Here is a 15,521-nt window from a genome sequence, read left to right on the forward strand (position 1 = left end):
TGGGCTATTAATCATGCCACAGGCCAGGCTGAGCAGCGCCTCTAGAATAATGAATTACCCAGCTCCTGCCAAAATGAGTCACACCATGGCCACGAAGGAAACTTATCTCTCCCTGACTCTCTCCCCATCTTGTTCCTCCCTCTTCCCTTTCTCGTCTCCTGTGATCTGTCTTGCCAGTGGTAATTGGAACATTTTCTCCCGTATTTAAGTTCTGAAGTGTCTTTGGGACTTGCTAATGTATCCAAAGGCTTAAAACAAGTCCCGTCAAGGACGTTTATTGCTGTCTAGCATGGGCAGTTAAGCGTAGCTTACAAGCAGCTCTGGGTACGAATGGTCAGGAATGTAAATGTTCCTTTTGGAAAAGAAGAGAACCCCAGCAAAAAGAAAAGAAAAAAGAAAAAAAAGAAGAGAAAAAAAAAGAAAAAAGAAAAAAAAAAAGACCTTTATGATGATATCAAATGAGGCCTTAAAGAAGAGGCAGTTTCTGGCCTGGTCATGTGACAGAGGTTGCACAGGACTTGGGATGGTGTGACCTCTGGTTTGAAGGGGTTGTTTTGGGACTTGGGGGAAAGCTACTTAAGAGGGGATCTGAGGTGCTATGTACTGAATAAAAGAAACCTCTCACTTTGCTGACTTTTCCTGCTTCCTGTGGGAGTAAATCCAGGCTCACCTAACAACTGGGACCTCTCCGTTTTCCTGCTCTCAGAATATGTTTCATCAATTTATCGCTGTATACATATTATCACTAAAGACGCTTTTGGCTGTACTTCTGTTTCTTACATCATCAGTAGTCTAGAGGAAGGCGGTCCAGGGTTAGTGTAGTGACTCATTGATTAATTCAAACCCCAGGCTCCTACCATTCTGCCCTGTCATAATTCATTTGCTGGCTTATTGCCTCATGGTTGCAAGATGGATGCTGTAACTCTAGATACCATGTTTTTATTCAAGGCACTAAGAAGTGGAAAAGAGTTGTCAGGACATCATCTGTATTTGTCACTTGTATCAGGAAGAACAAAACGTTTCAGAAGCTCCCAGAAGTTGTGTGCCTGTGTCTTATTGGCCAGAACTGCCTCACATCCTTACCTGCCATCCTTGGCTGCAGGGAAGTCTGGATAAGCAGGTTTAGCTTTCCTATACTCCGAACTGGAGGCAGCAAGGGAAATGGGGTCTGAAAATGCCTGTTGGGGGGCGCCTGGGTGGCTCAGTCGGTTGGGCGTCCGACTTCAGCTCAGGTCACGATCTCACGGTCCGTGAGTTCGAGCCCCGCGTCGGGCTCTGTGCTGACAGCTCAGAGCCTGGAGCCTGCTTCCGATTCTGTGTCTCCCTCTGTCTCTGCCCCTCCCCCGTTCATGCTCTGTCTCTCTGTGTCTCAAAAATAAATAAAACGTTAAAAAAAAAAATTAAAAAAAAAAAAAAAAGAAAATGCCCGTTGGGTTAGCCAACAACCCAAGAGGGGGAAATAATACAAGAGTGCATTGGGCAAGCACAGGCAGTCTCACCTAACAGGAGAGAAGGAAATTCGTATTCTTGAGCTTACTATGTGCCAGACGCTTTGCAAGACAGGATGCCTGCATGCATGCAGGTCACGGTGACCTGTGTTGTACAGTGAGAAAGCTAAGGTCTGAGCAGTGCTCTGCATGTAGTTATGATAGGAACCTGGATTTGAATCCAGGCCTGTCTGAGACTTAAAAGACTATTCCCTCTGCCTCTGGGAAGTTGAGGCCAGTTTCCTAGCCTTGGTTTTTGGGGTGACTCACTGAATCTCAGCACCTGCATTCAGTCACCAGCACCTTCAGTTCCCTGTAGACAAAGTGGGAATTTAGAGCAATTATTTTATGGGCCCCTGATAAATTTTATTTAGAAGATGAATACTCAGGTTTTTATGTAGTGATGACAGTTAAAAAATAAAAGTGGCCCAGGGGGCAGAAGACCCAGCTCTGCCCCAAACCTGGTGCTGAGTTGCTCTGGGGTCTTGGGTAAGTCATTTTCCCTTGTCTGGGTCGGAGATGATCTACAAGGAGTCTGACAATCTTAGGACGTATCTTTCATTTGTTTGCACCTTTGGTTTGCTCATTCATTCAACAATTATTTATTAGGTGCTGCTTTAGGTACTTGGAATATGCCAGTTAACAGAACAAAGATCCTTGATGCCTTGTGGACCTTATGTTTTATCCAGTCTGGGTGTGTTGGAGGCAGGGGGTGCAAACAATGAACACAAAGCAATATAAACTAGTGATGAGTAAATTAGTAGACGTTAGAAGGTGATTCGTTCCCTGGGGGACAAAAGTGGGAAAGGGGATGGGGTCTGGCAGTGCCCCGGGGGAGATTCAGTGGCCCTCACTGAGAACATGGCATTTGAACAAAGACGTAATGGAGAGGAGGGTGGTGGTAGGCACTTAATTAGGGTAGTGGCTGCAGGCAGACAGAATAGCTAGAGCAAGGACCCAGAGGCGGACATGTGCCTGGGTTTTCTGAGCTGTTTCTTTCCCATCTGAGAACTGGCCTGGAGCCCTTCTCACCCCAACCCCATCATTTCCTTTCAGATGCATTGGCTTTCAGTTGTCTTTCAAACTTCCAAGCTCAAGCTTCCAAGACTGGAGGGCCATTTAAATGTGACCCTGCCGTGGCACTTAGAGACATAGTACCTGGCCACCACCTTTATATTTGTACTTCATTTCACGCTACAGAAACACTTGATTTCTGGGGATGTAAGGGAAATGGTAGAACCAGCAAGACCTGGAGATATTAAAATCCTATCAGAATAGCACAAACCACCATTTCCAGCCTATTCTTGCTGTGTTTCCTGTTGAATGCCTCCTGCACAGCGAGTGACTCAGTGTTTTTGTCATGTTCTCAAATGATTGTCTGTGTTAATCAACCATAAACCCCCAGGTACAAGAGAGCCGTGTTTTCAACTTTATCGGTTACAGCCTGTAATGGCAGGCTGGTCCTTCCTTATTAGCTCCGCAAGGCCAGGAGCCTGCGGGAAAACTCAGTCACTTGCTGGGCTATGCAAACGTGTGTGTGTGTGTGTGTGTGTGTGTGTGTGTGTGTGTGTGTCTAATGACAACTCTGAATACATCTTGAAATATAACAAAGTGAAAGGAGAAGAGTAGCCTTTTTGAGTTGTGTTCTGTGCAGAGAAGTAAGTGACCTACAGTCTGCAAACAGTGGTATTGTGCAGGTGTGTTATTATCCCAAGTTGAACTGAGAACTTCTATCATGTGAACCGATTGATGGGCTCATGCATTAAAAGAACCCCTTTCTGGTCCTAGTATGGGCTTAGCATGGGCCCTAGCCACCTACTCTAAAGTAGATTACACTTGGGGCACTTGGGTGGCTCAGTCTCTTAAGCATCCAACTCTTGATTTTGGCTCAGGTCATAATCGCACAGTCAGTCCTGAGACTGAGTTCCACATGATGCTCCGTGCTGGCTCTGTGCTGGGGTGTGGAGCCCCCTTAGGATTCTCTCTCTCCCTCTGCCCCTCCCCCACTCATGCAAACACACACTCTTTTTCTTTCTTTCTCAAATAAATAAATAATTAAAAGCAGATTATACTTCAGGCAAGAGGCTAGGCCCGCCCCCCAGAAAGCCTTCTGCCTTTATGTGCAGGCCTCGGTCCAAATACTGAACACACCTGGGTGTCACTCACCGGATACCGAGAAGTTTAGTCCTGGGTAATGGCCCAGCATGGATTTCATAGTCCTTTTCCAGGTGTGACTCCTCTCATGTGGCCTTGACATGTGTTTGATGGGAATAGCACGGACACTGAACTTTGACCTCGGTAATCTGAGTGAGGTTCCGGGAGAGAATTTGGAATAACATACAAAATGCAGGTTATATTGAAAAGAAAAGGAGGATGAAAGTCTTCATCAGGATTGTAGGCCACTGAACCAAATTTCACACTGTGTTTTCTTACCCACCCACCAGGACACTGAAGCAGCAAGCATCTCTTCTGGGGTTTCCTAACCTGGTTTTCCCTTTCTTTTGATTTGCTCCTTCCTATGCTCCTCAGAGACAACTGAGCCATGGACGCAGAGTGGGGGAGAAGCATACTGCTACAGACGGAGATTGCATAGGCAGGGGCGGAGATGTTAGCCTCGAAAATTCCAATGAGAACATAAAAGTCAGTCTCATAATAAGAAAGAATATAACGGTGCAGACTCTCTATTTTACATATTGTCTACTTACAAGATGGAAGCTATTGTTCATTCATTCATTCAACAGACATACCAAGCACCTGCCACTGTTGCCTGGCTCCCATCTAGGCCCTGGAGATACATGCAGATACAACCCAAAAGTTTCCTTGTCCTCATCTGATTTGGTTAAGCCATGTGAAATTGCTGTTTTGGTAGGTCTAAAACAATCGACTAAACAAACATGTACCTACTATATGATTCAGCCATTGCACACCTAGGTGTTTACACAAAAGAAACAGAAGCATATGTCCGGATGAAGACTTGTACATGAGTGTCTGTAGCAGCTTTATGTGCAATAGCTCAGACTGGAAACACTGTCCATCACAAGCGGATGGATAAACAAATTGTAATGTAACCGCACAATAGAACACTAGTTGGCAGTGAAAAGGAATGAAGTTACTCATATATACTGCAACAAGGCTGGACCTCAATCCATTATGTTAGTGAAAGAAATGGAATGATTTAATTTATATAAAACTTCAGAAGATGCCAGCTAATCCATAGTGACAGAAAGCAGAACTGGGTCAGGGGATAGCAAGGGCAGGAGGGGAGACGCCAGAGTAGCATGTGCAACCCTTTGGCATGGGGGAGGGGTATATCTACAGTGTTGATTGTGATGACGGTTTCACAAGTGCATACATGTCAAACCTTTGCAAATGATAGACTTCAAATATAGGCAGTTAATTGTATGATAATTCTACCTCAATGAAGGCTTTAAAACAGCACCAGTTACATAGGGTTCAATCGACAGATAAATTTTGGTGATCAATTAATTTTTGAGACATTATATTCATTTTTCATACATTTACTGGAAACTCACCATGTATCGGAAATACTGTGAGAGATACTACCCATGAAGAGTGAAAAAAGCTGTTCTTGCTTTTAGGCTTAGTGAGCAAAATAGGTTCGTAAAGAGATGACTGAATGGCTTTTCTACAGGCAGTTCTGGAGCGATTACCGGGCTTAACCAAGTTCTTGTCTGTTGACTGCATTTATGCATGTGTCTATGCCTTCTATCTTTTTCAGAGTGACTTGTGGTCTTTGGGAATCACTGCTATCGAGATGGCAGAAGGCGCTCCCCGTAAGTACCTTCCTCTGGGTGAAATCTGTTGCTGGTCTGCTCTGCAGGGACTGAGCGACGCTTCCTTGCCAGGCTCTGTAGTAGCTTTGCTTCTGCTACACCGAGCCCGGCGTGGGTTCGAGCTGGCATATTTAGAAAGCAAAGTCATCTTAAATCAACCAGGAATCCATTCATCTCAGAGCGGTGTGAAGATCTCGTGTTTAGAGGAAACAAGAAAGAGAAGGGAGACAACTCGGGGATCTTGTGTATTTTACCGATTCAGTGTGTAGTTTCTTCTTGAACTGCCCTTCGCCTAACGCAAAACTGGGGCCGATTCACACAGACTAGAAACTCCAACTTAACAAAAAGTCAGAACTGATTTCCAGTGCACGGCTTATGCAGACACTTGCACACTCAGTTGCTCTCCCTCCTAATAAAATACTGACGTTTAGATTTTGAGGTCCAAGGCAGAGTGGCCAGGGCTCTGGCTATCTGGGGAACCTCTGCTGTTCCTTGAGCTCTGCAGTGTTGGTACTGCAGAGTGCCTCCACCAGTCCTGTGCTGGCTGTGAGCATGTGCCCCACAGGCTTCCCTACAGGAAGTGCAACTCACCAAGGGGCCTCCGCTGCCACTGCTCTACCCACCGCCCTGCAAAGCCCTCCGCATCAGTGACCCAGCCTGGCAGGGATATAAGACAGAACTTTTTCTCGAGGGCACAGGATGCCTTTGTAGGCAACTCTCACTCCTTAGTTTCACTGCTTAGTTTGCTCAGGCAGCACACTTCCACCTACTTTGTCTGCCTCTTCCTTTCACTCTGATCAGACATGCAGAGCAAACTGAAAACTCTCCCAGCCTTCCCTGGCTCCGTCCCTACTTCCTTCCAGGCAGGGGTTTTCCCTGGTAATACCTTCTCATGCTTAGTGCTGCCCTGGTGTCTGCTTTGCAGGGGACCCGAACCAAAACAGGCCCCGTCTGTGCATGGCAGGTCATTTTGTTTATATGACTTTTTATCTTCACGTTATCATAGTCTGATTTCTCACTCTAGAGTTGGTAGGATTCATCTGTAAGCGTGATTGATTTGGATTGTTTGATGACAAAATTCCCTTCATTCACAATGCTAATAGGCATTTATGAATCAGAAGAATAGTATATTGCAGTCTGAAAACCATATTGTCATTCTTGATGAGTAGTAGAGGGGGCTGAAAATAAACTTCTACCCACAGAATCCTTTAGCTTTTAGAGAAAATATATTCATATTCTGGGCACAAAGGAAAGGATACCCCCTGATGTTTGAAAAATAGACCTGTGAAATATTTTGATTAAAATAAGGACGCATGAGTCCTTTCTCTATAAACCATAATGCCACGTTTCCAAGTTGAGATATTTTAATGACTTTTCTACCAGACCCTCTTTGCCTTGATCTCTCTGTTCTTTCTGGGGCCAGCGAACAAACAAATGAACAAACAAACAAACAAACGATAAGCATATCATAAAACCTGAAAAGCCATCAGGTTATTTAGAAATACAGACAGAAAGGTGTTCTGGCCTAGTGCTTTTTACTCTAAAAATCTATGTACATAGCATTGCGTTTGTATGGGCCTTTGGTATATAAGAAATAGACCATTCATCTTTCATTTTATGACTTAGGCTTTTACAAATTAAAAACAACCTACCATCTCCATTGTAGTTGTTATCTTGATGTTGTCTACTTTGAATCTCCGATGGCTATTCCGATAGCAAAGCAGAGGTTTTGGCCCTGTAATGTACTTTTCTTAAATACGAAGTACAAGTAGAAATGTTAACAATGTCTAGTTGAGATGCGTATTTTATGAGACACCAGCTCTTTTAAGTGCTTCACAGACAGAAGCTTTGTAGTCCTCTGACTCTGCTCACGTGGCATGTGCGACTGGGAGCCACTCGGTAGCATGAGCTGCACAGCTAGGGTGGGCTTGGCCTGTATTTGGCCTCCTAACCTGAATTGCCCTTTGTTTTGGTCTCTTGCAGCTCTCTGTGACATGCACCCCATGAGAGCCCTCTTCCTCATTCCCCGGAACCCAGCACCTCGCCTGAAGTCTAAGAAGTGGTGAGTTTGGTCTTCAGTGTTTTGCAGATTGAAGGGTTTCCTGTGATGCTCTGTTGGATGAGCTCAAATCCGTAGGTCCGGCTCCATGAGTAGACTAACATAAACCAAGACTTAGTGAGTGCTTTTCCATATACTATCACTCCTCTTAAGGCACCTATTAAGTACCTACTGTTTGCACAAGTCTTTATCACCACACCTTCCAGGTAAGGAACTGTTACCTAAAGTGAGTAGTGGAGCCCCAGAAATAACATGAAAGCCCTTTGATTTATTACCTCAAGAAGTATCCTTCCTGGCTGCACAAAACATCTTATCAGAGAGGGGGATAGTTCCGAGAGTCAGCTGGTTCGGAGGGCCGACTTTTCTTCTATTCCTTAAGATGGCAGTTCTGTAAGTACACACACATACTTGGCAGTGTCAAAGATGATTTTATTGGTCTGTGCATAAATATTTGTAAGTTTTGCTTTTACCACTGCTTTCTCTTTATGGCAAGTGATATTGGCTTCTTAAGTTGGGTGGTGGTACAACCTTCCCGTTTAATAAACTGATTCACTTAAAAAATTGGCCTAATTTAAAGAAGAATACCGAGGGGCGCCTGGGTGGCTCAGTCGTTTAAGCGGCCGACTTCAGCTCAGGTCGCGATCTCGCAGTCCGTGAGTTCGAGCCCCGCGTCGGGCTCTGGGCTGATGGCTCAGAGCCTGGAGCCTGCTTCCGATTCTGTGTCTCCCTCTCCCTCTGCCCCTCCTCCATTCATGCTCTGTCTCCCTCTGTCTCAAAAATAAATAAAACGTTAAAAAAAATTTTTTTAAAGAATACCGAGTGGATACTAGTATGGGCGGTGTAGGAATATGGCTAAAAATTGTGCTGATAGTATACAGTTGACTCAAGTTTGAGACACACAGTTCTGCAGGTTAGGCCAGATGTTGGACTTTTGACTTTTTTGCCTACTTACATCAGGGTCTTTGTATCTTATTATTGCATAACAAGAATCCGTTGGTCCTTTCTTTCCCCTGTATGTATGGTGGATCTTGATACACCCTTGCCCTGGGATCAATTCCTGGGCTACGTGTGATCTCCTATCTTTTTCTAGAGGCACCTTCTGGGCACTTAGAACATGAAGGTTCAAGACCTCTCTGTTCCTTTTCACAGTACTTCATGATCACCCTTCACGGGGACCCTCATATTCCTCCCTTACCCACTCACAGCTTTCCTCTGCTATACAGAGAGCAGTTTAATTAATACCAGCCACCTAGTAATGACATAGCAACCCTGGTGTGACAAGGGAAAGGCATACTGCCCAGAGAAGAGAGGAAAACAGCCAGAAGGGGCCAGCAGCCCCGAGTTGCAGAAGAAGAACAGAGCATCAGAGTTGCTATTGGCAACAAGGGGCAGAGCAACCCCTGTTCCTCGTTCTCACTCTGGAGGGTCGCTGTGTGATAGCCATTCTCTCCCCAGCAACAGCCTTCCATTGGGTACCTGTATGGCACATGATCAGTGGGGCCCGGAAGCCCTGCTTCCTCCCTTCTCCCCGGAACAGACTTCCTCGGGAGAGCAGTCAGCTCAGTTCCATCTCTGGAAGCATCAGTAGCACTACAAAGCCCTCTGCTCGCTTTCTGCTTGTCCTTGGTGCCAGGCCTCCCTCTCCTCCTCCCCCCAACACACACACACTGTAAAGGGCAGACTTCACTTGCCTGTTCCCTCCTCCCCTTCCCTCTCCCAGAACTGCTGCTGGACAGACGTTTCCAGAGTTCCACCCACAGGAGTCAAACTGGCCATCCACACATGTGTTATGTGTGCTCAACACAGCGTGGCCACACACCGTGTTTCAGGAACATTTGTATTAATTTCCAACTTTGAAAAATCTGGCGATTGAGCTTTACCTTTAGGTTTCCGGCCTTTTGTGCAAAGGTGTGACACCAGGTGGTCTTTTCTGCCCATCACCACCTCTCCCCGACTAAGAAGTGGGAGTCACTTGGCCACCATACTTGTCCTGTTTTCCTCTTATACGGAGCTCGCACTGCCCTCTGTCTGACCTTTCTGGCTCGCTAGAGAAGCGAGTCAACAGCCTCTGCCCTACAGTTTTAATTTTCTTTGCCCCTGCTCCAAAAAGTTCAACTCTGTATTGGCCTTGTTTGAGAAATACAGACTTTGAGGAAAATACAGGCTGACTTTTCTGCGTCAAACCTTTGACAACAGGAGCTATATCTGATGGTGCTGCAGGGAACAGGGACAGTCCAGGGACAGTGAGGAGGCCAGGCCTCCATCTTGCCCAGCCTCCCTCCACACCCTCCCTGACTCCAAAGGAAAGCCAGTCAGGAGCTCAAGACCCACACTGTTAGAGAGGGGAGGGAGAAATGACGTGGCTATCTGAGAGTGAGTGGGGAAACAAAGGCCCTGCTCAGGTGCTCTTTCTCACTCAGAACCCGGCCTTTATAAGATGGTAATGCAGCCCCCCGCCACGGGACGTGGAGTGTGCCTTCCAGCTCTCTGCACAGAATTCTAGTTTTTAAGTGAGAATATTGAGCACTGCAGAGTACTTTCCTGAATGACCAGGTCCAAAGTGATTTGAAATAAGTTAGGAATTAAAAGAGAAAAAATGGGGTACCTGGGTGGCTCAGTCGGTTAAGCGTCCAACTTCGGCTCAGCTCATGATCTCACAGTTTGTGAGTTGGAGCCCCACATCGCACTCTGTGCTGACATCTCAGAGCTTGGAGCCTACTTCGGGTTCCATGTCTCCCTTTCTTTCTGACCCTCCCCCACTGGCACTCTGTCTCTCTCTCTCAAAAAAATAAACATTTAAAAAATATTTCAAATCAGTTAGGGTTTTAACACACCCTAGTGCTTGGGAGGAAGTGAAAACTTTATTTATTTTCCTTTTATATTTCAAGGGAGAGGATCCCTCTCCCCACCCGTCAAAAAAAACAAAACTCCAAAATGTTCTTTTATTCTCTGCCTAATGAATTATCAGATGAAGTGCACCGTTCGCAGCGTGTATATCAAAATACTATCAAAGTGGGTGTGGGGGTGCCATTGTGGTAGAGATGGACCATAAACTCTTTATTATATGCATTCAGTTGAGGGTCATTTCCACCTAACTTGCTGAATCTACAACATACAGGACATATAAGGCATATATGCATGCTGTAGACTCAGTAATTTGTGTGTGTGTGTGTGTGTGTGTGTGTGTGTGTGTAAATTTAAGGTCTATATAAATTTAATTTTACCCACAACCCTGCCAGGCAGATGCTCTGAGTCTCCTTCTCTTGCTGTAACACTACGGCTTGGGTAGGTTATGAGCCTTGTGCAAGGCTGTACAGTCTTCTAATTTTCTAAGTTTGTAACCCCCATTCTCCCACCTGCACCATCTGGCCTCTGAAGTTCCAGCTTAGAGTAATAGAGAATGAGATACTGGTCTCTTAGTTGAACAGTTTTTTTCCTGTGCCTTAATATTAGGGAAAGAAGGGCAGTAGCAGGGTTCTTTGCCCCTTCCATTGTGGGGTAAAGGAGAGCAGTCCACTTGCTAGAACCCGGCCCTTCCCTCCTATGTCAGTGAGATGAGGAGAGGCCTCCTTGGCAAGGAGGTCATGCAGTCAGGGCTCCAGTCCAGCCATTCGATAATTAGATCTCAGGGAGGATTATAACCTCAGCTGAATTAGAGGACACCAGGCATCTCTCGGCCGCTGTCTCCATGTCACCACCAGCAAACGCGTAATAAGTTGGGACTCCCATTTCCTCCCATCTCTGTACGTGGTCAGATTCCACCCACGTGGGTGAACCATCTCCTTCAACACATTTCCTCCTCCCTTATCTTCCCACCGTGCTCAGGCCAGCTCCCCTGCCCTACTCAGTGCTGCAGTTTCCTGCAGGAGTTTCTGGAGAAAGATGGGGATGATTTCATTCCTGTAACAGACAACTGGTCTTTTTCTTTTTCCTTGCTCTTCAAATGCAAAGATTGCACACAGGCAAAGAAGTGTTTCATTGAGATCATTAGGAAAATCGTAACTGCTTATCACTGGGGAGAGACATAAGGTTCCTTGGTCCGGCCCATTTGTGCCCCAGATGAAGACTAGAGGCCTGGTGATGTTAACTGGCTTATCCAGAGTCCCAGAGGTTTCATTGCTGGAGCCACAGCCCTGAACCCCTTACAGTCACTACTGTTATTTTATGAAACAACAGCTCTGATTCTTGGTGGATTGTCAGGCATTTTTGTTCTTTAAGAACTGACAAAGTTATTTGTGTATGTGTGTTCTAAATAAAATCATAATAGAAAGCAAATATCAGAAAATACTTCAAATTAACTGAATTTGCTAGTAGACAATATGACTTCAGGCTTCATTGAAATCAAAACAAAAATTGTTCCACAGCTTTTACAATTAACCTTTTTTGCACAGTCTCCTTGGAGAGAGTGGTCTCGTTGACTCTGTGAGCATATCTAATCCAAATATATGTGAAATTAATTCCCTTTAAGAACACTGACCTATTCAGTTCCACTTCTGTTTCTGCCCCCAGCTCTGAGGGCAGATACTGCTGTTGGTTAAGCCTGGTGATGTTCAAAGGTGGCAGGACGTTGAAAACACAATGAAAGTAATAGCAGTAACAATAACAGCAAACATACATACGGCGTTTATGACATGTCAGACACCGTGCTAAGTATTTTATATGAAGCAATTCATCGGATCATCACAACAGTCATTTGAGATCAATTCTAACGATCCCACCGTTTGCAGCCAGGGCAACTGAGGCACAGAGACGTTAAATAATCTGCCCAAAGTCTCACAGTTAGTAAGCGATGGAGCCCAAATTAGAGAGAAAGGGTAGTTCTGGGAAAATGCAAATTCTAAAGCTCAAATTGCATTTAGGGAGTCCTGCAATTATCAGAAACTTCAGCCTGACTGGTTACAGTGATTAATGTAATAATCTTTCAGGCGTTTTTAATTCCTCTAACACAATTGAATATATAAACAGAAAAAATCTGGGAAGATAAAGTGTTTGGTGATGCTGGTATTAGAACCAGGGCCTCAGACTGTAAGCACCAAACATTAACATTTATCTCTCCAGGCCACCCCTGGGGAAATTAGTATTACTAATCTCGGGCATTTTTTTTAATAGACAGAACTAAATTACCGGCAGCAGAGATTCAAACAATAAAGTTATATAAATGTACTTTAAACCCATTAGACTGCTCAGCAAACAGTCAAGTGGTGTTCAACATAGGGAAGGGTTTTTACTTTTAATTAAATGTGTAATTAAGCATATTGATTCTTTGGTCACACTAACTTAAATAAGAGACAATGAATCTTTCCTTTGAAGATTTATTTTAAGTAAGCATTATTTTGTCTTCAAACTGTTCCATTTGAAGAAGACGTCAAATACATTGCCAGGGTTGCGGTTCTACACATCTTGGCCCAATCTTTGGGCTCAAGGTTATTCTCCTGAAGGTTCCTTCCCACCGGAAGAGATCCTGGAAAGTGGCCTGTGAGCCACAGCTGCTTCCGCGGAACTCTTTGAACACTCTCTTACCCTAGAGATGCCACCGACTTTTTTTGGGTGTCAGTACTGGGGAATGGAACATACAGTTTATCGAGTCTGCATCTCATTTTTAAACTGGGTGTGATTTCTTTATTTATCACCCTCTAATTAATAGCTGAGCACTTTATAAAAAGCACTTCCTTCTAGTTGCAAGCAGAAAAAACAGCTTTCATTTGCATTTATCATGAATATTTAACAGCTCCCCGTCTTAATTTGTTTTTGTTTTCATGTTTTTGATACTGATTTTCTACCTAGAAAAGCGCCATGTGGAATTTGTCTATCTCTTTATACAGGTCAATCTCATTCTCTTCTATTTATTCCTTGGGACAGTCCATTATCCCATGATGGTTTTGTTTTGTTTTGTTTTTTGTTTTGTTTTGTTTTGTTTTTTGCAAAGTCTCTCCTTAGATGATATCACAATTGTGCCTCTACAGATTTGTCTCATGGACCTGAAAAAGAAAGCATATTCAATACTATCTCCTCTCCAAACCTCCCTCTCTGTGCCTCACAAGCACAGATTTGATGGTAGCCATTTTACAGCATTTGTCCGGAAGTTACATGTGATAACCATTCCTGCATTCATTCATTCATCAGACATGTGAGGGCAGGTAAGTGTGCTCAGGATACCAACAGCACACCAGTGGTCTTGGAGAACAACAGTGTGGAGGAAGCAGGGCTACAGGCTGAAGGACATACAAGGAGGTACATAGAGTATCCACGCTGTTGTCACCATTTTCCACAGGCCACGGGGTGGCCGATCCCGATTGATCCTGCGGTGACCCCAAACATAGCAGGGTACATATGCTTCTATGTAAAATAATGTAAAAGCATGAACTTAGCTTAGAAATGTAGGGAGAAAAAAATATTAATAATGCAGTCCTTCAAAAACAATGGAACGAGAAACTGCTTTGACCTAGGCAGAAATGCAGAGTGGTGCATATGCCAGTGCCCTCTTGTGTTTGGATCTTGAATAACATGTTCACCATTGTGTTCTGTGTGGTGATGACAGCTTTCAAGCCTGAATTCTGTGTGTAAGGTCCGCTGGGAGACAGGAAAGCTTGCTCCTGGGATCCGCTCCTGTTATTCCACAGCACTCCACAGGAGGGCGACGGAGAGCACAAAATGGATTCCCACCTGCTCTGAGCAGGGTGGGGGCCACAAAGAGGGTGACCAGAGTTCCACTAAGGTCTCTGCCCATCATGTGCCAAGATGCCAATGTAGCACATCAGAAAGTCATGCTATATAGTTGTGAAATAATTATTTATGAGGCTGGACAATTTCTTGGAATGCAGCAAGAACATACATGCCCAACTCATGAATCATAGCTGAAGTCCACTGTTAATTTCTCCCACATTGTGGACTTGCTGCCCTATTCCTTGGTATATTATCTTTCACCAGTTGTCCCCTCCCCTGTGTGAGGCACGGGGTTTATCTTTGAGGAAACAGTGCCTGTCTAGTGGGAGGTAAATTCGTTTCTGGATATGAACTTAGTTCCTAAGTTTGCAAGTCCTTGGGTTGATAGCAAACATACACATAAATCCTGTTCTTATTAATTGGAGAGCAAAGTTCAAAAGTAATTTTGAAATTACCATTTAAAAAAATTTGCCTAACCAAGCTCACTTTACCACATAAGAATCTTTCTCATTTCTACAAATGTACTCCTTTTTATCTATACAAGCTTGATTTTATGTCCTCCCCCCAGCTTGCATTTTCTGCATCATTTAGACAACTCATCTCAGTTCCCCTGACATATAGTGTGCTCAGCCCAGTCCTTGGTTTTTCACTATTTCTTGCCTCCCTGAACTCTCTCCTGAAAGTGACTTCCTCTTCATTCTTTTTTTTAATGTTTATTTATTTTTGAGAGAGAGAGAGAAAGAGAGCTTGAGTGGGGGAGGGACGGAGAGAGAGGGAGACACAGAATCTAAAGCATGTTCCAGGCTCTGAGCTGTCAGCGCAGAGCCCGACATGGGACTCGAACCCACTAACTGTGAGATCATAACCTGAGCCAAAGTCAGATGCTCAACTGAATGAGCCACCCAGGCACCCCGGTTTCCTATTCATTCTCTAAGTCTCAGCTCTTGTTCCCTCATTACAATAGACCTTCCAGATACACTTTTCACCAAGGTCTTTCTCTTCTCTCATTCCTTTTGGTCTCTTGTGTGATATTACATACAAACTGTGCAAAAATGCTTTTATGCACGTAACTCCCATACATTGCCTGAACTGTGTGTTGATGGTGATGATGTCTTTGAACCCCATGTGCCTAATAAAGGTCTAGACGTACTTTGTGATTGGTTGATTCCTATGTTGGCTAATTGAACCTATTCTCTTCTTTTTTTTTTATTCTAGCATTTTGGAGAAATAGAATTTTGCTTTTTCTTTGGATGGTCTTTTTATCTGTGGGTTCATCTCTTTTGTTTGGCAGGTCAAAAAAATTCCAGTCATTTATTGAGAGCTGCTTGGTAAAGAATCACAGCCAGCGACCAGCAACAGAACAATTGATGAAGCATCCATTTATACGAGACCAACCTAATGAACGACAGGTCCGCATTCAACTCAAGGACCATATTGACAGAACAAAGAAAAAGCGAGGAGAAAAAGGTTAGAAGCACATTTGTATTTCAGCAAAGGAAACAAAAGACGGAGCGAGTC

General features: G+C 44.3%; 1 protein-coding gene across 3 annotated transcripts in view; it reads left to right on the plus strand.

Moving 5' to 3' along the window:
* TNIK (TRAF2 and NCK interacting kinase) overlaps window positions 1-15,521 on the plus strand; it is a 393,469-nt gene that overhangs the window by 274,735 nt on the left and 103,213 nt on the right. For all 3 annotated transcript variants that reach the window (XM_049628573.1, XM_049628571.1, XM_049628572.1), the window contains exons 8-10: window positions 5,227-5,281; window positions 7,265-7,343; window positions 15,295-15,470. In XM_049628573.1, the coding sequence (XP_049484530.1) occupies window positions 5,227-5,281; window positions 7,265-7,343; window positions 15,295-15,470 (310 nt within the window). The remainder of the gene's footprint in view (window positions 1-5,226; window positions 5,282-7,264; window positions 7,344-15,294; window positions 15,471-15,521) is intronic.

Source organism: Panthera uncia, chromosome C2, assembly GCF_023721935.1.
Source record: "Panthera uncia isolate 11264 chromosome C2, Puncia_PCG_1.0, whole genome shotgun sequence".
NCBI classification, from domain to species: Eukaryota; Metazoa; Chordata; class Mammalia; order Carnivora; family Felidae; genus Panthera; species Panthera uncia.